Below are 25,091 nucleotides of genomic sequence, written 5' to 3'. Positions count from 1 at the left end.
TGTGTTCTCAAAAAGGAGACATTTTCGAAAAAAATCGTTTTTTTTTTTTTGCTCCAGCCTTAGCCTAACCTGTTTTTGGAAAAATAGTCCAGTCCCAAAAGATGGTACTTGAGATTATGCGTCGACTTAAGCCATCGCCACTAAAACCCAATACAACTTTTAGGATTCCATAGAGTGATTAAAAATTTACAAATTGCTTATTTTTGGGTAGATTCGTGTTTTTAAAGTTTTATCTTTTCAAATATTTCGCATTAATCAAGGCAGAACACGGAAAGATGATTTCTAAAAGAGGAGGAAATATCGTGGGACGCAGTGGTGCCAATTTTTCGGTCATTATCGCTAACTTCAAAAAATTGAGAAAAATAGCCAAAACCTGATCAATTTTTAATTTCAAATCTCAAGTTTTCGAATCATTTCTAAATTGAATTCATATTTTTAGCGTTGAACGTTGATTTTGGCATCTATTTTCAATACAACACTTTCACTGAATTTTTAAAATCAAATTCCAAAAAAAAATTCAAATAATCTGGAGGGTCGAATTTTTGACGTATGGGTTCTATACTTGATTCTTCAAAACAATTTTTTTTCCCCAGAAAATTTCAGAAATTTCATGCTGAAATTTTCCACATTTTTATGGAAATGAAGGAAGGGGGTTTATTGATTTTTACACATTAACCGACATTTCAAAAGAGACGATGAGAAATTTTATAAAAATTCGTGTTCGAGTTCAGAATTAAAGCTCGATTTTCACTCAATAGAAAATTTTATCAAACTTTTTAAAATTTAAAATTGGACAAAAGAATGTACTTCATCCTTATGGGATATTCGTAATTTTTAATCTCATCTAAAACAAAATGTTTTCAAAATCAACTTCTTTTTCCCAAGAGATAACTCGTTTTATTAGGACATAAAATTTCTCCTTTGAGAGTTCTGAAAAAATACAGAGGAAAGACGATTAAAAAAATTTTCAAAAGGGAAAAACTTGAATAAAAAATGTGTATTGAATTGATATTCTGATTAAGTCAGAACATTCAAATGTGGTTTTGGAAATCGCGTAGCCGCTGGAAATAGTAATTTTAGGGTCATTCCATGTCAATTCGACGAAAGTCTTGACCTCATGTTATGTTATATGTATGTCTTTCGATTTTGTTCAAATTTTTTTCACATAATCTACATCATTAGTTCGCTCCTAGCCCTCTTGAGAGGCGGATAAGGGGCTCTTTTTGTTCGACTCCTGCAATTTTTCGAAGTACTGCACTTTGGAGGCTCTTCATTTCGCAGGAATGAAACTTGGCTCAAAACTGATTTCACAATTTGAGAGAGCACCCGATGTGATTCAAAAACATTCATAAAAGTTTTCAAAAGTTGGAAGTTGATAATTCAATTAGACAGTTCACATTTTAACGCAGTGCTTTAATAGCGAGCTATAATCGAACTTTTTATGCCGTTTCAAGGCATACTATTTTCAAATGGGCACTCTTAGTGAAAGAAAGCGATGCCCCCCTCAAATTTGGACCGAAATTTTAAAAGAAACGTATCACCGTGTGACATATCAACTGATATGTTTTCGGAGGTGCTGAATACGAATATGACTACAATTTTTCGATTGAGCTTCTCAGAACCTCCGAATAGGGTCAAATTCCAAAAAAAATTGTTTGGGTAACGTGATACATGAAATGGTATGTTTTCGGAGGTGCTGAACACGAATATGGCATTTGTTTTTTGAATCATCTAAGGCTACGAAACAATTTTCGTATGAGACAGCCCGCACAGAAAGTGACAACTTTGTTAGATTTAAAGAAATTGCGTTATTCACACCACCTAAAACTTGAGAGAGAATGATCCAAACCTTGAAAGTTTTGAAAGAAATAGACTTGATTTTTCCGTTTTTGTTTTGAAAAAACTCGAAAAATATAATTATGTACCTCCCATCAAACATCTAATGACATCGAGACGATTGCAAATTTTCTCGGCTATCTTTACGGTCAACTCAATCAGTATTCGAACAAATCGTGTTCATCATTCATACACACGTTCAAAACGTGAATTTTTTGAGGTTTACAAAATAGAATACAATTAATCGCAACTGCACATAATCACATCGACAAAGTAGCAAGTAGGGACCTTCCTTTAAATAAACCTATAATTTCACAATTGTACTTGAATCATTATGGCAGGAAACCTAAAATACGTAAGCATCAGAATTATTACCATTCATATAAGTATAAAGAAGCATGAATTCAAACCAAACTGAAAATAAACTCATTTAAAGCTGGCCCCATAATTATTACAATTATTTCCCCAGTCATTTATTAACATATGCAAGCGTATTCTCATGCAATACGAACATATGGATGAAAAACACAAACGATAAATTGTTCAAAAAAAATAGAAATAAGGTGCAAATAGTAATAACATCGTTATTTTTGTCACTATTAAGACAATATGAGATGAAACTTTCAACATCGAATACTTCAACAGCTGAGAAAATCTTACAAATCACACGAGATTTGGTTGGATTGGTTTTTTCTCTTTTTAAAAATACTGCATTATTCCACATCATCAAACCACATCTATCAGTACTAGGAATGAAAATCTCACTAGACAAATACAAGTTTAATCTACTTGGCAGCATTAAATCACATCATCAGATGGAGGTGCATGGTAAAAAATAGCATCACGTATCAGTGCAAAAGGTGGTTGAATATCATCATTTATGTGATTCAATGTACTCAAGTTGATCAATTTGTTTCGTCTAAAAATACTCCATCTGTTCTACCACAACTACGATATTGCAAAGGAAACAGAATGATTAGTAACAATAAAGTAAAATAAGCATAGATGGCGTACTCCTCTTTCATGCTCTATTGTACAAATCACACAAGAGGTAAACGTAACCACCGAAATACTCAAACTCTTGTCAGGTAAAAGAAAAAAAAAGAATTTCGATTATGATCATACCTATTTGCATAATGACACTGTATACCGTATTCATTCTCGCATGCACCGAAATGGCAACACGGTTGTATTCAAAATCGCCAACATCATTCGAAACGGAAATAACATCATATTATTATGTAGAAGTAGATACGCGAGTTAAGCAATGAAAAATGTCATAGCTTTAACCAGTATCAAAATCTGCCAACGTTCTTCGGAGTAAAAATAAATTTAAAATTATCAATTCATCGACAACAAATTGATCATTCTGACAACCAGCTGTTTTAGAATTTGAAATACATTGCACGTCAATGATCACCCTCAGAGATTTGTTTTTCAGACTACGTATCGAAGTGTTTCGGTGTGAGAATTTGAATGTCATTTCCTGCGAACAATTTGAAACCAAGTAATGAAATAGAATCTTAAAATGACTAAACCACTTCTTGATGGAAAACGTGGTTCTAAATTTCTAAGATATAAAAATGACAACCATAATTCAATTCCTATACAACGAATACATCGATGGATTCAAAAATGTCTTCATTCCATCATCGATTTTCGTAATTTCTCACTTACGTACACTAGGACCAATTTGACATCCTGAACGAGAAACAGGATCACGATATAAAATGATAGAAGAAAATTTACCAACAAGTCGTTCCAACGACTGAACGAGTATTTCAATATTGCAATTTTGCTCGACAAATTTAATCAGAGTGTCCGTACAAATTCTCACCGTAAATCACCTTGTGTAACCGGAAAACACTGAACGAATTATTCAACTATGATGCATCATCTGTGTATTTACCAATCGACGTGACCGGCATAAAAATTTCTTACACTTCCAACGCACGTGACCCAATTTTAAGGAATTTTTCGGTCATTCAAACTGCACATAAATGAACTGAAAATGTATCTCGTGAATCCTTCTTACGGCGATGCACACGCCAGTGATAAAGTTCATCGAATACCTTCTTATCAACAATCAAATACATACCTCCTTCGTTTTTATTCACAACAGTTCCAACATTCAATTCAAGAAAAATGCACTTGACTATGTGGCAACATTGCTTTTGAAAATTCTAAAACAGCTGGTCAATTAATATTTATTTGGCTAATATTCAACGTACTATCTCCGAATATGTTACGGTAAGTCGGCAAATATAAACTGAATTTACCACGAATTAACTCGGATAATTGGAGCTGAAAAAAACTCACTGTGGTCCAGATGTAGAGACCAATCGCACAGAGAAAAATATTACTGTAATCGTAAATTAACAAGATTGGAAAATTATTCTGACCAGAGCGATATCGAGATTTGAATAAGCATTTCATATACATCAGATGGAGGTGCATGTATATAGATAATCACATACCATCATTCACGGTGGTTAAAAATCATCACTTGTATATGAAACACTCGCGAATCAATTCCTCCAAGACGTTGGCAAAATTTATTGCAAAATGCACGAGTACGACCATTACCTTTCACAGGAGTCGAGTATGCACTGCGAGATCACAAATCGAGCTCGACGATCCATTTCAAATTTGATGTTGAGAAGCGACACGAGAGAACCGAACGAAAAAAATTCCATCAGGGCATTAAGATAACTTTCTAAAACATGTCTTCAAGAAAATTACAAATTTCAACCTTTTATAATGACAACGGTCAAACGTATGAAAGTTGAGAAAAAAACGAATGTGTGATAATTATAGATGAAAACCAAAAAAAAAAAAACATGATAACTGAAAACGATACGAATGAATCGAGTAAGAAGTATGCAAGTGAAAACAAATCAGGCGTATAACGAACAGACAAATTAAAGTATGAAATAATGGAACTCATCGAACGTAATTGTAAAGAGAATTCGAATTGATATATGATTAAAATTGAAAATTAACGTGGGAATAGGGAGTAAAACGAAAAATTTCAATCATGTAGAATCTGAGATTCAGTTGACACATTTAACAGTACGTTACGAATAAAACTTACCTGATTCTTGATCTTTCTTTATAAACATTGATGATACTACAGTTCCAATTTCACTTCATCACAAATAACACTTTTTTACAAAAATAGCATATTGGTTTGCTGACAAAATTTTAAACTAAAATCTTACGAAATCAACCCGGAAAAACGTGCATACTACGGTTCATTAATATGTACTAGGAGGGCAAAAATGATATTGAACGTTTTAATAACTAGAAACAGTTAATAATGAAATGAGAACAAATGTACAATTAAATCACAAAATATTTCAGAAATAGTAAAATATTAATTACCGAAACTTGATTATTTTTCAGTATAACTCAAAGAAAAAAAGTGCAAAATGGACGACTGTGCGACGACGACAAAGAGGTATTTATTATAATACAATCATCCAGCGACGATAAGATGACGTTTAAAAGATAGTGCGCAAACACAGAAAAACTCCTGGAGAACGTTCACGAACGAATTGCGATCTGAGGTGATCGTACAACAGAACAACTCGTCGAGTTGCCGTTTTTGACATCGATATGAATATGAACAGGATCGGAAACTCGTGAAGCTACAATAAAAGTTGACCAATCAGAGTCTTCGCCTCTCAACAACTAACCAATCAGAACATAACAACATGTGGGCTTCGCGATTTGTGATTGGTTGATTTTTTGCTTCACTGTTTCCCGTACATTTTTGAATGTAAGTTTCCGATCCAGTTTATAAATTCATATCTATAGTTTTGAATTTTGATTGGTGAAATAGGAAAAGCTGATAGGTAGAATGTTGAGGCGATTTCTTTAAAATTTTCTAAAAATAAAAAATTATTTTCATTTTAGAAAATATGATATGAAATAAAATAATTAACAATTTTTAGCACAATATCTTTTGAATGGTTTATATGGAAGTTGCAATGCAAAAGATATTGTCCACAGTCCACTCGGCACTCAGTAGATCATCTACCCTTCTTTTTGCTACCTACATTAAACATTATTTTATGCAAAAAGCAAAATTCAATAATTTGATTTCTCAAACATATCTAATGACGTTTCAATAACATAGTGTTCCTTTACCTTGACCCTTGCACCGAATAGTTTGCTAAACATAATTTCAATTTTCAATGTAGCGAACATGTAGCGAATAACTCTGAAAAAGTATTCACAAAATTCCAATTTCCAAATACGATGCTCTAGCTATACTTCGCTCACATTTTCATGAATCATGGGCGAATTCTCTGTATCATCGCGGTCATTCGATTATTAATATTTTGGACTAATTTATCTCAAAAATATTAGAATATAATGTAAAATTTTTTGAGTTCTTACTTTCGCAGTTGATAGCATGTCCTACTGAATTAGTCGTATTGTCCTTTTCTTGTTTTGTTTCAATTCTTGAAGCTTTTTTTGATACAAATGCTTTGACATTTGGGTTCAAAGGACATTGTTGTTTGCCAGGAACAACCTAAAAAATGTGCCTAATTAAATATACTGTCGAATTTTTTGAATCGCATTGTTGATTTTAATTCTTAATCGTGAATGGATATAGAATTGCAGTTTCATCAGTGAAGCAATTTTATTTTTAACAACGATTAAATACGGATATTTTTTGAAAGCGAAGAATATAATATTGATTAGGCTATTGATGTTTCAGATTTCAAGTGGAAATAATTTCTTCGATGAATAATCGAGAGTCAAATATCCAATTACATTTTTTTTTACTCCCTACATTACGAAATTCATTTCATACCGATATAAATCTTGAATGAATGCGCGAATCGAAAAATTCACGTACTACATCCAAAACAATTACTGCTATCAAATGCACAAATTATACCACTAGAGCTGCTCTGAAATGATGAATTTTTTTTCGAAAACAAATAATATTTAATTAGGTATACCTACAACGTTCAATTTTTTTACGATGACACCCATTTGAAATTCCATATGTTGGGTACAAAATTTAGAAAACCCTAAGACAATAAGAAGCAAACCTAAGCTAAAATCTTTATTTCATGCTGCAAAAATTTGAAAAACAGAAAACAGAACATCACGATAAACTTATTTCATGTAGGCTAAAAATAGCAATTAAGTTTTACAGTTTCCATATGGTAAGCAAATGATATTGAAACCTAGTACCTTTCGTATTATATAATATTTTGGATTATAAGTGGTACATATGAAAGTATTGTTTGCGTGTAAACAGCAATTTACAAATTCTTCTGACTGTTTAACAAAGCAACACTTATTACAACCACGATTATGCCTTTTAGACGGAGGCATTTGGACGAACGCGCAATTTTTCACCAACTACGTATAATGAAACCGACCTGTTGAGTTATCATTGACGGATGGTGTATCCCAATTTTCGCTGAATTTCAGCGCACACTCCGTTCCTCTTTTTATGGAAACGGAAAAGGAGTTGATTTTTCCTGGATTACCACCCCTAAATGATATTAGCTCACTTGCAAGAAGCATTCCTTTTCAATAAATTTTCCTGTACTCAACGTCTATTCGTAGAAACACATGTGAGCATTTTTTCTTTGAACAATGTGTAGTTGTAAGACTTTCTTTTTCTACGAAATACGATAATAATAAAGACCTAAGATTTTCTTGATTTCTAATCATACAACTAAATAACAAAAACGAATGAACACTTTCACTCGTCTCCTTTTCAATGAATCGGATTCGTAATTTCGGCTCAATTATTCGTAAATAATCTTTAGGCCTACCGAATTCAGAATTGAAAATCAGCATCATCACTCTATGTACTTCATTAGTACAAGTCGGTTGAATATTAATAGCATTTGCGCACACGATTCTCCATTTCTCCGTCAACGTATACTACTTATGAAAAAAATACACACCCTCTGAAAGTATACAAAATAATGATGGAATTGTTCATATTTAAAATTTGTTTATTATCAAAAACGCAAACAATTTCGTACAATATGTTAGCAAAACGACATACATCATATTACTAATAACATTAGCGGAAGTGAAAATGTACATGTATACAACTGAATTTCAACACTACCTATTTATCGATAAACACTTCACAACTAAAATCGGATTTAAGGAAGAATGATGAGAAATTGAAAAATTAAAAAACATTTTTTATTTATAGCAATTCAACATAAAATACAAAATTTATGGTTAAAATGATTTCAATGGATAAACAAACATCTCGTCCTTTGCTCTGCTGTTAACTCTTTCGACTAAAACCGTGAAATTTGCATAATTTATAACCCTGAACGACCGTACTGCACTATTATGTAGAAAAATGGAACTAATATTAGGCGTAAAATTTCGTTTGTTACCTTAGAATCCGTGAACTTTGAGTTGGTCTGGTTTAGCTAGACCAGTTTTCGTCAACCACTGGCATATATTTTCACGTTGATCTCCTTGTAACTGAAGAACTTCGCCGTATTCTGGATGATCGATTACAGTACCATTACACGCGAATTCCTAACAAAATAAAAAGAATTATTTTTGTAAGCACGTAATTGGTGGGTTTTAATGAGGTAATTGCAGGAAAACTTTCTTACTTTTTTACAAGCTCGAACGATTTTCTTTAGATCATATTCCGATGATAATCCTTGCACTGTAGTCAGTGTTTTACGACCACTCCGTTGTTGAATTCTTATATGCACAAAGCCGTCTTGGACATTATCATCTGCACCCTTAGTTGCATCAGCAAACGGGTCTGTAAACACACATTACAAATTATTTCAAACACAATATCCAATCTTATCATATTCATACTTCGTACTTCGTAAACAAATAACGATAATTCAAAGCTTTCTCAAGTATTCTCACCGTCAGCTATTAAATATAAATTACAGAAGAGTCACAATTCAGCTATAAAAACTCGATATGAAGTACAGCCAAGTTCATAGATAGGCTTACAGTTTTAGTAATCGAACAAAGACTTGAGAGCTGATTATTACCACTCAAAACGCTCATGTCATTGTCATTACTACAACGAACCACACCAATAGCAGAAAATTCGACAATGGACTCAATCTATAGCCTACACGTGAGGTTGATGCCAGAAACACACAAATTGATTTCATTTTGGTATGATTTGTCCCAAGATACCAATTTGGAAACCACATCACAAGACATATTTGAATCGTGACAATAACAAACGAAGCTGGGAATTCCAAAATTGAGCATCAAAATAAACAAAAACAATTTCTACCCCGTAAATGAGAATGCAATTCATGAAAGTAAACCACAGCGTGATAATAATCGATACAAATCTCATACGATGATTTTTCATCATTTTAATCAAGATATTACAACAGCGCAATGGTTCACAATTCACATATCACATGTTGGCAAATTTTAGAGAGTTGGAAACCTAGTGACATGAAACCAGTGACGTTTGATTAAAAGAAAAGTTGGAGATGAAGAAAGCGACGATTACTTACCGAATGTGTTAAGATTCTGGATGGACATGCGCCTCAAAAGAATGTAATATGTAATGAAAATTTACTTCACAGTTTTTAAAAAAATGAGGAAGTCGACCGCGTAATTTGCTTTTCACTGATTTATTTTCACGCCGCGTTCAAAAGCGTAGAACAACGAAATGAGTAATTTCTTATTCTTCCACCAAACCAAGAGAAAAAAATTAACAATGACGGAAATTAGCTAAAATTCAATGTTACCATACGCTGTGAAAGTGAAAAAAATTGCTGAGATGTTGCATCGAATTGACCTAGTTTTTGATTGGTAGTCATTTTTTTCATGGAGAGGCGAAATAATTGAGTTTATTTGAATAATTAAATTATATGAAAGATAAATTCTTTTTTAAAAATGTGAAAAAATTAGGTTCATGGGATAACATGAGAAAATAGAAGTTTAGCCAATCTTAACGCAGATGTTAACAATTCAATTTTTGTTATTAATGCTGACAAAACTGTCTAAAATCACAAAAGTCGAAGCAGCTGCGCTCTAGTGGTTGTATTATAAATTAGCTGTTGAGGATAACATTTTTCTTTTTTTTTGAAGAAATTAAATAAAATTAAAAATTTTTCTTTTCCAATTCCAATCTTGGATTAATTTTTCATTTTTTAAAATAAGTAATTATTAATTAATTATGTTTTATGTTATTATGTATTAACTGGTTCAGTCTGGTTGTGGTTGGTAGTCTCAGATTTTTTTCCTTTTCAGGTTTTCAAGGTTCACTGTTGTTGAGGTGAGGCGAGCAAAATAGCAAATCGATAGCACAATACAATACAACTGTCAAGCGTCATCATAACGTCAATTTTTTTTTTAGTTTTGAGAAAATCGCAAAATTAATTGCGAATGAAAAAGTTTTTTTGGACACAACACCTTTGTAATTAAAATTAATTATTGTATTGTAGGCAACAATTTGTATTGTTGAAAAAATGACCTTCAAATTTCCGGCCAAAGATTACCGAAACAAGTATCAATCAAATCATGGAATTCATGGAAAGTGGATTTTGGACATACCTACCTACTACATATCATATCACAGTTGTCTGTTGTATTGCATTGGACGCTTATTGGAAGCCATGGAAATTCGAATTGAAAATTCAATAATTTATTTCAATAGTTCTCAATACGTCGACTTCAACCCGTAACTTACTGAAACTACTTTTATTGGAAAGCCCTTTAACGTGCACTTAACCGAAATTTAAAACTAAAATGAAAAAATGTAAATTCTTTATGCAAGTTTTTTTAAATAAAATTTACAACGAATATTATTCATTTTTGTCCCGACTACTGGTGTTTAAACAGCAGTAAATGCTATCAAAATCACTAAAAAGCGTCGACGCTAAAAAGTGAAAAAACTTCAAAAACGGTGTTCTCACAATCACGTCTTGTAAGAGTAGATGAATATTATGATCTAGCATCACCAAAAAAACACTTTGAGAAACCTTTTTTAAAATTTTAAATGTAATTTTAAAACTGGAAATCCCGGAAGAAAGATGATGGTTCGAGCCAAATATCCAAAATTCCCCCCCCCCCCCCGAAAAAATTAGAGGCGACCTATCGTAGTACCTACTCAGTATTAATTATTAAATGAATGAAATATTTTTAGATGAAGCGAGTTCGTTTACATAGGTATTGTAATTGCAATAAACAGAAATTCAGATAGGTTATTTCATTTATTCAAATAATTTAATTTTCAACAATTTACCGCCTATTTAGACTAGATAAAATTACAAATAACTTACAAATTTTATACATGACTGTAATTTGTAAATACACTAAAAAAAACAAAGCACCTAAGAACAATGAAAAAAAATATTTTGTAAGAATATAACAATTGGAGCGAGTTTTCTAAAAAACAGTCGTACTTAGGTATTGAAAATATTTAATTTTGAAAAAATAAATTCACAAGAACAAGCGATAAATTATACACGATGGTCTTCACTGAAGCGTTATTTACAAAATATACAAAATGATTCATCGATGATTTTATCGCTTTCGATAAGTAGGTAGGTCCAGTTATTAATTCTTAAAATGGCCAAATGTTCATGAACGATGAATCACACAGGTTTAACGAGATCAATGATCATCTATCATAACACTGATAGGGTTTTCAAATAATCTAGTTTTAGTAATCGTTTGATTTTTCTAATCCGACTGAATCAAATCTTCAATGTGATTCACGAATTCTTTCACAAACATAACATGTAGGTACAAAAAATCAACTCAAATTTGTAACAAAATACTTACAGATAAAGTAATAATACCTACCTACGACTATGCCCTATTCAAAAAGAAATTACTTACTATATTGCACTTGGTGAGTTACATGTTACATTTATTTACAATCAAGAGCGAATCACCATGATATTAAATGTTAAAAAAATATCCAACAATTAAAAATATCAAAGGTACATAAACATAAAGTAATAATAATTATAATTAAGAATGATGAAATTTGGATAGGTAGGTAAGGTACCACCTAGTTCATTTATTTTTATTTATTCAATAATCTGACTGTTGATATTTTCATTAACGAATTTAAATTCAAAAAATTATTCATTTTTGCTTCATAGTTAGGTATTTTAGTTATTAACCGGTTTGATGTTTACTTGAATTTCCAGCAAGAAAGATAAATTTGTAAACAAACATTGAAATCAAGAGCTTGGTACGTAGTGCATGTAAAACATGCATTGGAATTTCATCTTGATATGATATGACCAATAAAAAGCTATTAAATCAATAGCTAAATGCACAACAAACAACGTCGTTATTATAAAATAAATAATCCTATAATGAAAAAAAAAAAAAAAAACTGCACAACAACATGACACTAGAGTCCGAATAAACATATCGATATGAAAACATTACAAATGAAATTATAATGGATTTCAACAACATGATGCTGTACAATTGCAATTACATAAACACGTAAAATTAGGTAAATTAAGAATAGAGCAGGACTAGGTATATGTAAATCAAACAGATTCAAAAAACAAAACGCATTATCAGTTCTGGTAGGCACCTCTCGCAATGAATAAATCATTTAGTAGGCAGAAAAATCAATGAGTGATACAGGCCACAGGGTGCATAGAAATTAGAAATACCGGGTACGCCAAATACCTACCTAACGAAAACGCAGCACAGTTATGCGCTTAAAACGTAAGTTAGTAACAGAATTTCAACACTTGCGTTACGCATTTCATGTTACCAACTTACGTTTCAAGAGCAAAACTGTGCTGCGTTTCGTTAGGTAGGTTTACCTGGGGTACCCGATATTTTTACGCACCCTGCACCTAATTAAATTAATTACCCACCAAGACTCGCCAAATATCTTGACAATTAATTAGTATAGGTACCTTCTAGACTTCTACCTACCAACTTGATCAGTACCTCGCATTAAAAACTGACATAATGCATCACAATTTAGTTGTTTATTCACAATTAACGCGACATTTTTCAACGGAATCACGTGGTAACCATTTTCCTATAGAAAATACGATTATTCGTCTTTAATTTGGCCTTCTATATTCGATGCCCAAGGCGTCGAGGCATACGTATGTCAGGCATAATGCGGATACGAATTCAAATGCGATGTCATATGTCCAGCATGATGTGACATTGTGTGGCTGGAAGCGGCTGCTATGTTACTATACAGATTAGCACTAGGATTCGTCCAATATGATGTCGGTGAAGGGAATATGCTTCCTGAAAATATAAATTATTTCAGTGTTTTCATCGACTAGCGTAATTCTGTTTGGCAAAAAATGTTTACCAATGCGACGAAACAGAAATTGAATTTAAAACGAAAATAATACGAACGTAGACGTACATATACTTTTGGTCTGATTCCATTCCGTTTAGGTACCCTTTTCTGAAGGGTATATAATTTGATTTTCTCAGAAATGAAAATCTATTTACTACCAAGTTAACGTAACGTTTACAGCAGGATACGACCATAAAAACAGCAAAATAAATCTATTACCGGAAATATTGAGGCTTTTAACGGAATGTCGTAGAAAGTTTAACTGTGTGTCTTTTTTTTCAATTTACCAGACAAAATTAATAAATAACTAGATTTCTTCGACTTCGTCGTCATCGCTCATCATCATATTTTTCATTTCACAAAATATCCACACCTATATACTTAATAACTAATACTTAGCTAGTGCCCTGTCTTCGTATAAAGAGAAAAACTGCTTTTGACATTTTTAAATTCTTTATGTTTACCTAACACTCGGGCTGGCCTATTTCGGTTTTTCAAAAGTAGCTACATCTTTATCAACAAATGCAACAGTGCGCGAGAATGACACGTCAGTCATATGGAAAAGAAACAGATTTGATTATTCGAATGTTGAAAATTCAGGCCCGGCTACTCGGCAAATAAGACGTCGATAAATTTTTCTATCACTTCAAACATTACGTCTCCGATTGACAATACTGACGTCGAGTTATGTGCAAAAAAACACCAGCAGGGTTAGACGAGGTAGTTGTGTAAACAAGTTAACTAAACTGGTCATCACCCCATGACGTACAAATAAGGGTTGCAACTTGTGACTGTCAGTACACCAAGATTTACACATTAATATAGACGTGACGAGTTTATTTGAATTCGGCTGGAACAAGACGCATATAACTGATCGTTCACGTTATATTCTCATATTAGGTAGGTATTATAAATTTGAGCATTGGTTTCTCACTTTTTTCCCGACTGATTAGGCTTGATTATTGATTCTGAAACAAGGTGTAGTGACAAGTTGAGATTTTCATGTCAAGATTACCCCCGCCACTCCCCTCCAATTCACTGAGTTGGAAGATTCAAAAATGCGCAAAAATGGATGAAATGCTATTTAAAAAATTGCTTAAAATTCACCTTCACGTTCACCTTCTCTTTGAGAGGGGGAAGGGGGTTTACAATGAGAAACTTGATTTTTCAGTTTTTTCCCTAGATTTAAGAAATACTTAAAGGAGGAAAATTTTTCAAAGAGAATAATTTCAATCAGTAAGTCGATGAAATTACTTTCAAAATGAAAACCTAGCTATCATAGGTGAATCAGTGAATGAATACAATACATATTGGTCCTACCCTCATTCACCTTGTAGACTGAAAATTTTGAAAGAAAAGTAGACTTGATGCAAATATTTCAATTTATTTCTACTTTTGACCTCTTCAAGATTGCATGAAAAATGACATATTGAGGGGAAATAATCTTTGAGAAAATTTTAATCGGTATTATTTTGATGCTGTTTTCATCTACTAAACTCATTTTCAATGAACTTTCTCTTACATCCTTTCTACCAGAGTTTAGAAAATCCACCTGAAAGAAAAGCCGAAGAGGAAAATTCGCTGAAAATGGGTCCATTGAATAAAAACATTCGTATTGATTGGAATTGTCTCAAAAAATTTATTTTACAAATTAAAAAAGAACCTTAAAAAATGGCTGTTGTTACACAACTTGAAAAAAATTACTCGAAAATTTTATTGAAACTTTTGCACGAAAAAATTCACGTTTGGCAAGTAGGTAAATGCATTTTTATAGGATTTTATGTAATCTTTTTGAACATTTTGAGGCAAAAATTGAAATTTTGGAACTTTGAGGTTTTTTAAAAGTTGGGAGATTATCATACCTATCTAACGAAAAATTTCAAATTTTGCTTACATTTTATTTTGAGAAAAAAAACAGAAACTCTGAGCTTTTAAAAAAAAAATATTTTCAAACAGCCAATGTATAGATAATTTCAAATTTTAAAATCGAAAAAAATGATTGACTGGCAATAATTTGAACAGAATTCGAAAAAATTACTAGCAAAAATAATTCTGAAGGTCTGAATATTAAACCATTTTCATTATAGATTTTAAAATTTAAAAAAAAAACAAAAAACAAAAAAAAAGGTACACGCAAACGTGAAATTATGTGCCTGCAATTAAAAAACAGGACACTTATCAGATACTATACCTACCTATTGTAGGTACTCTTAAGTCCAATGTGAGAGGCTGGTGTGAAGCCCTTAGCAAGTGCACCGGCCTCCTCGCAAATGTCCCCCCATATCCGAAACTCATGCAATGCAAAGGGGAGAGCAACACTTGTTGACCCCCCCTAGGCACCAAATCCTGCTCCCTAAAATCCTTTTCCCAAGACGGGTTGGGGGATTCCAACTACCTGATAGGCATGCGTGAGTAACGAAGCCTGGTAGGGTGATTGTGTCCTTGGCAACCGCCTAGGGGGTATGGGTCGTGGTGGACAACCCGTCTTTCCCCCCTCCCCCTCCCCCTCTTCCCGCATCTTAGATCTAGGATTAGGGATAAATTGAGATAATACACTTTGTTTAGATTTAGTCTTAGATTTAAGATGTAAATAAATTTGTTTATTTGAAAAAACCCCCGGCACCTTGTGTGTCCGGGGAACCAAAAATAAAGAAAAAAAAAAAAAAAAAAAAACCTACTCTACTTGTAAAATTATTGTTAAATTTTTTTGACGGAGGGTGCATTAAATAAGCATTACATACTTTACTCTGTGCCAAGAAGCCAAGAGTGAAACCTGCATTTTTTTCTGGAAGGAAATAAACAGAAATTAGCAAATGTGAATCACTGATGGGCTAAAAAATATTTCTTTCTACCAGATCATTTTCATGAAATGAGTGGAAAATTGTAATAAAATTATCATGGTGAAGTTATTTTCAATATTTTTCCATTCTCCCTTCCCTCTACCAGAATGACTTAAGAAAAATTTATAAACCCATTTTCATAGAATATAGGTACTTACTGACATAGTACTTTTTTTCCAACATTTTTTGAAAAAATTTAAAATTCAACATTTTCTGAGCTTTTTTTGGCGGCGTACTTTTTAAAAGCCATTTCACAACAATTTTATGCTAGATTTGGTCTTGAAAAAAGTTGAAAATCAATCCATTTTAGGGCACATGCGAATATGTGTAGGTATAAGGTAGCTAATAGGTATAATAGGGTGTCCTGGTTTGATTCAACAATTGCTGCCTTGCAGTAAAACTCGAAATAATATCGAAAAAATCTCATCAACATTGTGACTTATTCCGAATTTGACGCTCGCGAGACTTTCTACTGAGCCACAAAAAAGTCTAAGAAAATATCTCTTAGAGTAAGTAAGTAAGTAAGTAAGTAAGTAAGTAAGTAAGTCATTTTTCATTTTTTTTTTTTTTTTTGAAATTTGGTGAAGTCTAGCAAAAAATGATGGCCAAATGACTTCAACAAGCTATAGGAAAAAATTTTTAATTTTCTAGTCAATGCTTACCCTCTCCCTCACCAAGAGCTCAAATTTTAAAGAAATTGAAATTTTTCGATATACATACAAGTAGGTACTAAATGCATTAAAAGACCACTCAAACCAAAAAATAAAATTACAAATAATTTTAAAAATTTGAAACTTTTAAAAATGTTTTCAATTATGAACTGTTGTTAGAGAGGTTAAGCGTTAACCTAAAAATTTGAAAATTTTGGCGCGTCTTGCTGAATGTCCTTTGGTTATAATTTTTTGCTAAGCTCCATTAAATTTTTTAAAAAAATGGAAAAGGTCCTCCGTATTACAGCTGTTTTCGAGTTTAAACTGATGTTGCCACAGACATGACAGACAATAATTTTCATTCGCCCCCTTTTTTTTTAAAATTTCAGATGAGTACCTAACCAAGATTGTATGATAATTTGGGAAATAAAACAGGTCATTTCCACATCAATGTAACCATCATCAGATGTCAATGATGCAGATAGAAGTGATCAAGATTCGGCTTTTTGACTTAATCATTATTGATTTTTTGTTTCGAAATGAAACATACGAAGAAAATGTATCTATTGCGATCAAAAAGTTCACGAATAGGTACCTATTAACGTAGGTATTTTCAAAAAAAAAAAACTTCACATTAGAATATTTTACCTCACGTAGTCACACGATTAATCAGTTACCAAAATCTGAAAAAAAAATGAAAAAGCGTACCTAGATTTCTCCACAAGATGATTGCTAATTTTACGATGAAAAAAAAAATAGAAGTAGGTAGCGAACGATATTTGATGAATACGTATTATGTTTACCTCGATATCTAATAATGTTCACATCGTTTTGTGAAAGGTTGCTATCTCCACAGGGTATGTAACGGTTTCGGCGCTACAGGAAATTATGTCGGTGCTTTTCCTGATATTTTTCATATCTTTCCTATATGGTTTTTCGTCACCCTCAACGTCGTTAGATATTTTGCAATCAACTATAAACCTCGTTCTCCTTTTCACCATGGTTAAACATCTTGTCATGGTTTGTTTGACATGAAAGCGTACAAGTATATACGAAACGATTACGCTATTTTATCTCGAAGAATGAACGCTTTTTACATTTTTTTTTTTTTTTGAAAAGGAATTGACGCATTGCGAAAGAGATCCTTTTTTACTGTGCTCAGAAGCGTAAATTTATACGTATGTAATATGTAGCAGTATAAAATTCACTGGTGTTTTTTTGCACAATCGTGGTTGACTCTCGAAATAGGAAAAAAAAATTGTAAAATTGAAAAATATCATCTCGAGCGATATTTTACCAAATATACATATTCCATAAACTCACCGGAAGTAGAAGGTATACTGGCGTGAGGACTCATGAAGTTGAGTTTTGCAGCCGAGTGATGGTAACCTGCTGACATAAATAAATCTGATTGATATTTGTAAGCAGCTGGATCTCCTGTCGCTGGTTGAGTAGCTGCTGCTAGCCCTTGAAAGTCGAACTTGTAAGCGTATCTTTTGCCATGCACTTTGGTCATTATATTCTTATCGTAGTAATACCTGCAATACAAACACGAATTTTATTTCATCAAGTTCGCGTTCCCATCAGACATCAATACGTCAAATATCTATAGACAAAACTAACACCCTGTTTATTCGTATAGCTCGTGTGTATTTACACCGACAGACGAGATAATAAAAAAGAATTCATTAGACGAGCAAATGAATCTTACTCTCCCTTTGGGAGCGAAACGACGAATGCAGTTGTTAATTGAAGAACATCGGTGAAAATACGGGGTGGATGTGGAGTCAGAGTAATGGCACCGGTAGCGCTATTAAAATGCAATCAGGGTCTATAATCTCGCTTCATTTCGACTTCTGCACCCCTAAAGAAAAGCGCAAACGCCAACACGATTGGCCTTTGCCCTAAGGGAGCTGATAGTGGCAATTATTTAGCATTAAATACCGAAAGCGTTTGTAATGAATAAAAACGTTTCTTTATTGATGCACCTTGGTGCTTATTACCATAGGCATGAAAAATTCAAATTAATTGTAAAATTCGATTTATTAAACGTCGATTCGTTAATTCTATTCTTCAGAAATTGATACATTTTCAGGGTGTTGGAGTGTAGCATGAGTAAATCTACAGTCAAAAATTCGATTCGAAATAATAACCATAAAATCAGGTGTTTATATAGGTATACCTATTATTCATGTTCCCATGTGCGATTGTTGCCTTGATTTTGGTCACAGAATCAAGCGATGGTCAAAATTAGCCTAGTATGGTGAATTAAAAAGTTTTGATGACTGGACATCTTTCCTGAGCCTATTTTGTGTCCCACAATGAAACAATTGTCAAAATTAAAATCAACCACTATCAATGACTCCAGCACTCAGATTCAAATTTACATCTGAATTCTGAACGTTCCCTATAGACATTTGACTTTTACAACGATTCTTTATCATTATAGTACCTACCTAAAAGAAGGTGTATACAACAAGCAAGACTTCAGCAGCACTTTATGCAAGACTTCCCCCCCCCCCATGTTTCAATTTTTTGATAGAGAAGAGGTTTAAATTTCTCAAAACATTATTTTTTCAGGTCAAAAATTTTATTGAATCTTTTTTTCCAATTTTATGTTTAGGTCCAATCACTTGAAAAAATTTCAAAAAAATATGAAAAAATGTGAATTTTTCAGATCAATATAATTTTCAATCCAAGCAAAAATTTGAAATCTAAAAATTCAAAAATTCAAAATTTTTAAAGAGAAAATTTGCAAAATCATACAAAAATTTATTTTGATGAGTATTTTTGCATCATGTTTTCCAATTTATTTTCACTTCCATTTTTTTAAGCATAGGAGGGGAAGGCGCATGAAATTTTTTTTTTCAATGTTTCTTTTCGCAAATGATGGAAATATGTATGATACCTACCTGATACCCAATAGGTCCATTTTTTTGAGAAGCACCTCTGAGTTCAGTTTCAAAATTTTTCGGTTCGATCTGATTTTAAACAGATCAAACTTTCTAGCTTTTTACCTCAACGAGATTAAATTTTGATTTTTTTTGAATTTTGAATAATTTTAAAAACTGAAAAATGAAAATCATCGCCTGAAATTCTACCTGATGGGTGGCGATGTATTTTTGGAGGATTTTTCGGTTTGAATAAAATTTAGTTTTTTGTTTTTTTTTTAAATTGAAATTGAGTCAGGTATATGAGCATTAAAATCTAGAATCAAAAATTGGGTAACCCTGCCTAGGGGAGCTGCTTGCTATAATTTTAGAAATTTTTCTATACATACCTTAACGCTCGACTCAATTTATCATAATTCATATTTGGTTTGGATTTTCGTTCACCCCATCTACGTGCAACTTCGTCTGGATCGGTTAGTTTGAATTCTCCGTTGGTACCTTCCCACGTTATACAATTTGCATTACTCGAATCTGATAATAATTCTAATAGGAACTGCCACAACTGTATCTGTCCGGAACCTAGATTATAATAGAAGGAAAAACAAAAGTCAATTTTAAATCATTCACGTTACTTATATGTATACTTACTTACATATACACACTACTCATACTACATAGGTCTATATATCACTAACAAATATCAAAGATCAAATCACATGTTGTACCAAATTGTATCAGGTTACACGAGGGGGTTAACAGATACCTGATTTGCATACATGACACGTTACATACGGTCCAACCACCCTTTTCTGATAAATGTACTTTTTTTTTTATTCAAAAAGGGTGTCGCTCAAGTACCGTGTAGGGTGCGCGCGTGCACACAAGATTTTTAATTTTTTCAGCAACGACGCGCTCGTACATAATATTTCCTTGGGAATTGTTCAGCCGAGCGTGTAGCAAACAACTAACCTTAATTAACTCTCTTTTTATCAACTCAACCATCTAAATTTTCAGCACTCGGCATTTGAAATGGAAAAAATCAGTTTTCTATAACTTTAAACTTTTTTCACCCTCAATTTCTTTGCATAGGCTACACGCATACACGTATTATTAACGAGTATAAATATTTTTTCAACTACGCAGATTTTTCAAGTTCTTCGAATTCTTTTTTTTTTCATTAAAATAATTTTTTTCACATCAGAACCCCTCTGAATCTTAAAACTTTTAAAACCAACAAGATATGAAATTTGAAAAAAATAGTCCACGCGTTGGCTTTTTTTCCTTTTCTTTTCGCCACTTCTTTCCTCACATTAGGTCACTGATCATGAAATTCGTAACATCCAAAATGAACGACGAGCTTCTTTCTCCTCCAGATTGATACTTATAGATTTTAAGGCATGAATAATATGATAAATAAAATATCAACTATGTACCTACTTAGGTACATAGTACATTACATATGTATAGGTAACCAGGTATTTAAAATTAATCCATCTCGAAAGTCTTACCTGAGCTTGCCAGTCGGCTACTTGTGGCTCCAAACATTTGATAAGGATCTATAACAGAATGAGAACCTATTTTCATTACAAAAATTTTATCAACAAGTTAAATTACCTACATCACTATAGTAAGTAAATCTAAACCGAGAATTTATGTTTTCTTCTGTCGCTCTCTCCCCTCCACGATTGTTTTTTCGTCATCATCAGTTTACCACTTTCTTACTGAATTCGATTCGTTATCAATCTTTCATACTATATTCTACAACTTATATTCTTGACAAAATCAATTTGAGCAACTGAGGAATCTTGTTCCCTCTGCTTTCCTCATTTGAACACTCAAACTTTGGAAAAAGTGATTTTAGGTCTGGTAATCAATTTTCAGTAGAAAAATTGGAAAATATCTCAGCCTCCAATAGAATAGCTAAATTATAAAAATGACCTACTTATTTGCAGAAAAAGACTCGCTGCAAGTTTAATGAGACATTAATTCTCAAATTTGAGATTATTCTTTTTTGTCCGAAACACGTCACCATTCACAATTTTCAAAATCTTTGCGGGAGATACTCCTTTCTCCTTCTCCAACTCCAACTCCTCCTCCTCCCAAATGGACCCCAATTATTTTTGAGGTTTATTTTTTTAATGTATTTTCTCGTTTTAGGGCCAAATAAATCGATGAGGTGACAAAATCTTCAAAAGTAATTGAGTAATTGAAATTGCTGTTTTCAAAATTTTGGGATATTTCCCCCTACCCCACCATATCTCAAGATCTGCCACACTTCCCTCTTCCCAGGGCTATATCATTCTGTCCTCTGATCATCTCCAAGGAAAGTAGGCTTTCAAATGTCCAGTTATTATCAAAAATACTTTTTAGGTTTTGAGAAGCACAAATTCACTCAAATTGGAATAATACGAGTAGTAGGTACATATTTTTTGAAAACCAATTTTCTCAAAAAAATATCTCAAAATCCCAAAACGTACGATTTTTTTTTTGAGAACGACATTTGACACGAGTGAGGAAAAATGTTATTTTGAGCATATAATATTTAATGTATGTACTTGTGCTTCAAAAACAATTTCTCATGATTTCAACATCTGCGATTTGGCAGCTAAAAGTTTGAGTATCTTTTTCATAGTTGGTGTTTTGAGGACCATTTTTGACAAAGGTGAGGAAAAATATATCTTATTTTTCATAGAAATGACCTAAAATCTTAAAAAGTGTGATTGGACAGCCACAACTCTGGCAATCCTTTTTTTAGGTTGTACGAGTATTTCAATAGACAAACACGTCATTGAGAGCCATTTTCGGCACAGGTGAGAAAAAGTACCTATATTTTTTTAGCTTCTATTTTTTTCAAAAAAATGACCGAAAATTATGATTGGGCAGCCACAACTAAGATAAGTAGATAATATTTCACTGCTAACGCGTCATAATGGTCAGTTTCAACATAAGTAAGAAAAAAGTGCCTTATTTGGTCCTGCGTTTTTTCAGAAGAATGACCCAAAATTTTGAAATAGGAAATTGGGCAGCATCAATTTTGAAAACTTTTCAATTTAAATCTAATTCCAATTGCCAGAGTGTCATAAGAGCCACTTTCAACATAAAAAAGAAAATTGTGAATTTTTAAATCGAAATTTTTGCAAAAAAATGTTTAAAAATTTTGAAATGTTCAATTGAGAAACTATAATTCTGGAAATTTGGTTACTTTTTCACTATCATTGTGTTTTAAAGGCCACTTTTGAGATGAACGAGAAAAGGTGCATTTTTCAACATTTTACAGAAAATTTTGACTTCCAAAAATTACTTTCTTCGTTTATGCCAAAATAGTGCCTCTGAACGTGATTTTAAAATTTAATGGAGTAAAACCCAACTTTCTTTGAGTAAACTGGCAATTCAATTTCTTTATCAATTTATGCAATTTTTTGACCATTTTGGAAAACTCAAAACCTCGCAGCCCACTCAATTTTTCGTTTAGGTTACCTACTTAAATTTTTCAGGTACCTTATGAGTAAATTCAGTTATTGAGAAGTCCCTCTGTCAGTTCAAAAAAAAAAAAAAAAAAAAAAAAGAGAAAATTGCATTCCCCTTGAAAAATTAATGTTCAAGGGCATCTGGTAATTTTCAAGTCTAATAATTTCTTTCAGTTTAGCTCCTCTGATGGTGAATATTTCCAATTTTGTTTCATCGTGATTGATTTTTGTCTGCTAAACACAAAGTACACAGCCTCAGGACTCGTTGTTGGAAAAATTTCTCAAACAAAAATGGCGCCAGCATTATCGGATACACCTATTTATTGATTTGAAGAAATTACACCCGTAGGTTTGGTTCAACATTGCGGTATAAATAATTTGTTTAAAAATAAAAAACCTATTAGGTAAACTACCCCCAAGCTAAGTGTAAATCAACAGCGAAACACTGTGTGAATACACAAGGCTCATGACTAAACCATAATATATCACGCGAATCATTAGAAAACAAACGCCTAATTTCACGATATCAAAGAGATTTTGTATATGGTATATGCTTTATACGGCGTATTAGGTTGATGCGATTAAAATACATCTATCCTCCCTCTTTTGAAAGCCAAATGTTTACGTTAGCGTGATCCCTTCATTAACGAATTTTTCTTCCCTTTTTCTTTTGTTGCTGCGGAGAATCGAGAATCGGCATAGCAACTCAGATCCTAATAGAATTTAATCGCGCAATCAAAGGATGATACGACTAACTACGTGTGTAATGACCGCAAAAACAGAAAGCCATTTTCGCTTTTCGTTGCGCTTATACATTTTCATCCCCTTTGATTAGCCAACCTTTCTTATGTACGAGTACGACCTGCTTTCGAAAATCAATGCTCTATGTAGCTGTTATTCTTCTCAATCGAAGAAAGTAAAATAGAAAACGAAGAGAAAAAAGAAAAAGGTCTACATCTGTAGCTACTCGCAATGTAGGTTAGATATCTTCGCAGATATACGAGAAAATCTTTAATCTTACGAATCGCTGTAAAAGTCAATTCATTAAGTTTTCTTAATGGGGATAAAATTTCGAAATGAACATTCATTAAGTCCATTAATAAAGTCGAATTCTCCCTTATAGATAGAATATACTCGAGGGTGTACATTTGTCTTATATGTAGAGGGACAATCGACGTTTGCGATCCTATACTACCACATACATCATTGGAATACCGAAGCGCCAATATTTACTCCATCAGCGTGGTAATTGTAAACTGGAACATTATTCCCTCGACCTACACGACCACTTTATAACATTAGGTCGTCATAATAATTCTAGTCTTTAAACTTTAGTACATAGTGTACGCTGTACTGGGGTGAACATTGGACCCTATTCGTTTTCTTTCTTTTTTATTACCTAACGCGACTTGTTTTGCAATCGAAAATTATCATCAGTAGACGTCCATACGAGATGCTGGAAAGATACATAATATTAAAGAAAAAAAATTTTTCTTCAAACACGAAGCTAATTTTGAGTAAATTTTAATCAAGATGTCAGTATAAGCTCTACAAGTTATCGACTTGAACCGTTTAATAATACACTTTTAGCACGTTCCGCTTCCAGATGAATTGACAATTTAGGGATGAACCGAGTACCGTAACAGTTAGCGTAGTAAAATAGTTATTTTAAATGAGCGTTAGCTTTTTTGACGGGGTTCAGATTGATGCGTATTGTTGGCGGTCCATTATCGGCACGTGGACTTTACATGCTTCGTTGCATTTCTCAGCTAAACAATCTAAACTAAACCTTCGTTTTAAGGGGTCTTTCGAAGCTACTACACTCATCACGTTTACTACAGTTTGACACTTTCGTATTATACATTTTTATTCTATACACTAGCTTATTATACGTCTTCCCCCATTGCTTTTTTTGCCCTCAGTTTTTTTTAATACCCCTCTCTTCAACGATGAATATATTTTTATCACCTAGGTATATATTATTACGAGGGAGTTTATGCATAATCAATGGTCCTTATGATACACTCGATTATTCTCAAATTATTACAGTAAACTGGTGTATTATATGAAGTACCTATGGGACTATCAATTGGCCTAATTTT

At 32.7% G+C, this 25,091-nt stretch overlaps 3 protein-coding genes and 1 non-coding gene across 17 annotated transcripts in view; all 4 read right to left on the bottom strand.

Moving 5' to 3' along the window:
* Larp4B (La-related protein 4B) overlaps positions 1–5,316 on the bottom strand; it is a 48,427-nt gene extending 43,111 nt beyond the window's left edge. For 2 of the 6 annotated variants that reach the window (XM_065358377.1, XM_065358379.1), the window contains exon 1: positions 4,931–5,314. In XM_065358377.1, coding sequence (XP_065214449.1) covers positions 4,931–4,958 — 28 coding nt within the window. In that variant the 5' untranslated portion in view covers positions 4,959–5,314. Of the gene's footprint in view, positions 1–4,422; positions 4,542–4,930 lie in introns of those variants that run through there. The other 4 variants (XM_065358375.1, XM_065358378.1, XM_065358376.1 and 1 more) reach the window with 3 other exon arrangements.
* Positions 4,272–4,349, bottom strand: LOC135842189 (small nucleolar RNA Z195/SNORD33/SNORD32 family). Its single transcript, XR_010558091.1, has one exon. It is a non-coding gene; the product is annotated as a small nucleolar RNA Z195/SNORD33/SNORD32 family (small nucleolar RNA).
* Positions 5,317–7,808: 2,492 nt separating the features above from the next.
* On the bottom strand, positions 7,809–9,552 carry eIF1 (eukaryotic translation initiation factor eIF1). Its single transcript, XM_065356325.1, has 4 exons — positions 9,348–9,552; positions 8,460–8,617; positions 8,232–8,379; positions 7,809–8,129 (listed from the first exon to the last, which is right to left on the bottom strand). Exons 1-3 carry the CDS (start codon positions 9,373–9,375, stop codon positions 8,233–8,235), a joined length of 333 nt encoding a protein of 110 aa, XP_065212397.1. The 5' UTR covers positions 9,376–9,552; the 3' UTR covers positions 7,809–8,129; position 8,232.
* A 1,480-nt stretch (positions 9,553–11,032) lies between these two features.
* The window catches only part of Ets65A (DNA-binding protein D-ETS-3), a 137,851-nt gene continuing 123,792 nt past the window's right edge, over positions 11,033–25,091 (bottom strand). For 6 of the 9 annotated variants that reach the window (XM_065358185.1, XM_065358182.1, XM_065358186.1 and 3 more), the window contains 4 exons: positions 21,031–21,096; positions 19,912–20,101; positions 17,955–18,169; positions 11,033–13,083 (listed from right to left, as the gene is read on the bottom strand). In XM_065358185.1, the coding sequence (XP_065214257.1) occupies positions 12,938–13,083; positions 17,955–18,169; positions 19,912–20,101; positions 21,031–21,096 (617 nt within the window). In that variant the 3' untranslated portion in view covers positions 11,033–12,937. The remainder of the gene's footprint in view (positions 13,084–17,954; positions 18,170–19,911; positions 20,102–21,030; positions 21,097–25,091) is intronic. The other 3 variants (XM_065358183.1, XM_065358187.1, XM_065358191.1) reach the window with 1 other exon arrangement.

The sequence above is a fragment of the Planococcus citri genome, chromosome 3 (genome assembly GCF_950023065.1).
Source record: "Planococcus citri chromosome 3, ihPlaCitr1.1, whole genome shotgun sequence".
Classification (NCBI taxonomy): Eukaryota; Metazoa; Arthropoda; class Insecta; order Hemiptera; family Pseudococcidae; genus Planococcus; species Planococcus citri.
This window is presented reverse-complemented; position numbering and strand designations above follow the sequence as displayed.

What these genes read in the sequence shown, in the direction of transcription:
- eIF1 (XM_065356325.1), bottom strand. Translation starts at nt 9,375, where the DNA reads ATGTCCATCCAGAATCTTAACACATTCG. An exon ending in CCAGAATCTTAACACATTCG is followed by an intron (nt 8,618 to 9,347) that starts GTAAGTAATCGT and finishes GTGTGTTTACAG; the next exon opens with ACCCGTTTGCTGATGCAACT. An exon ending in TCGTTCGAGCTTGTAAAAAA is followed by an intron (nt 8,380 to 8,459) that starts GTAAGAAAGTTT and finishes TTATTTTGTTAG; the next exon opens with GAATTCGCGTGTAATGGTAC.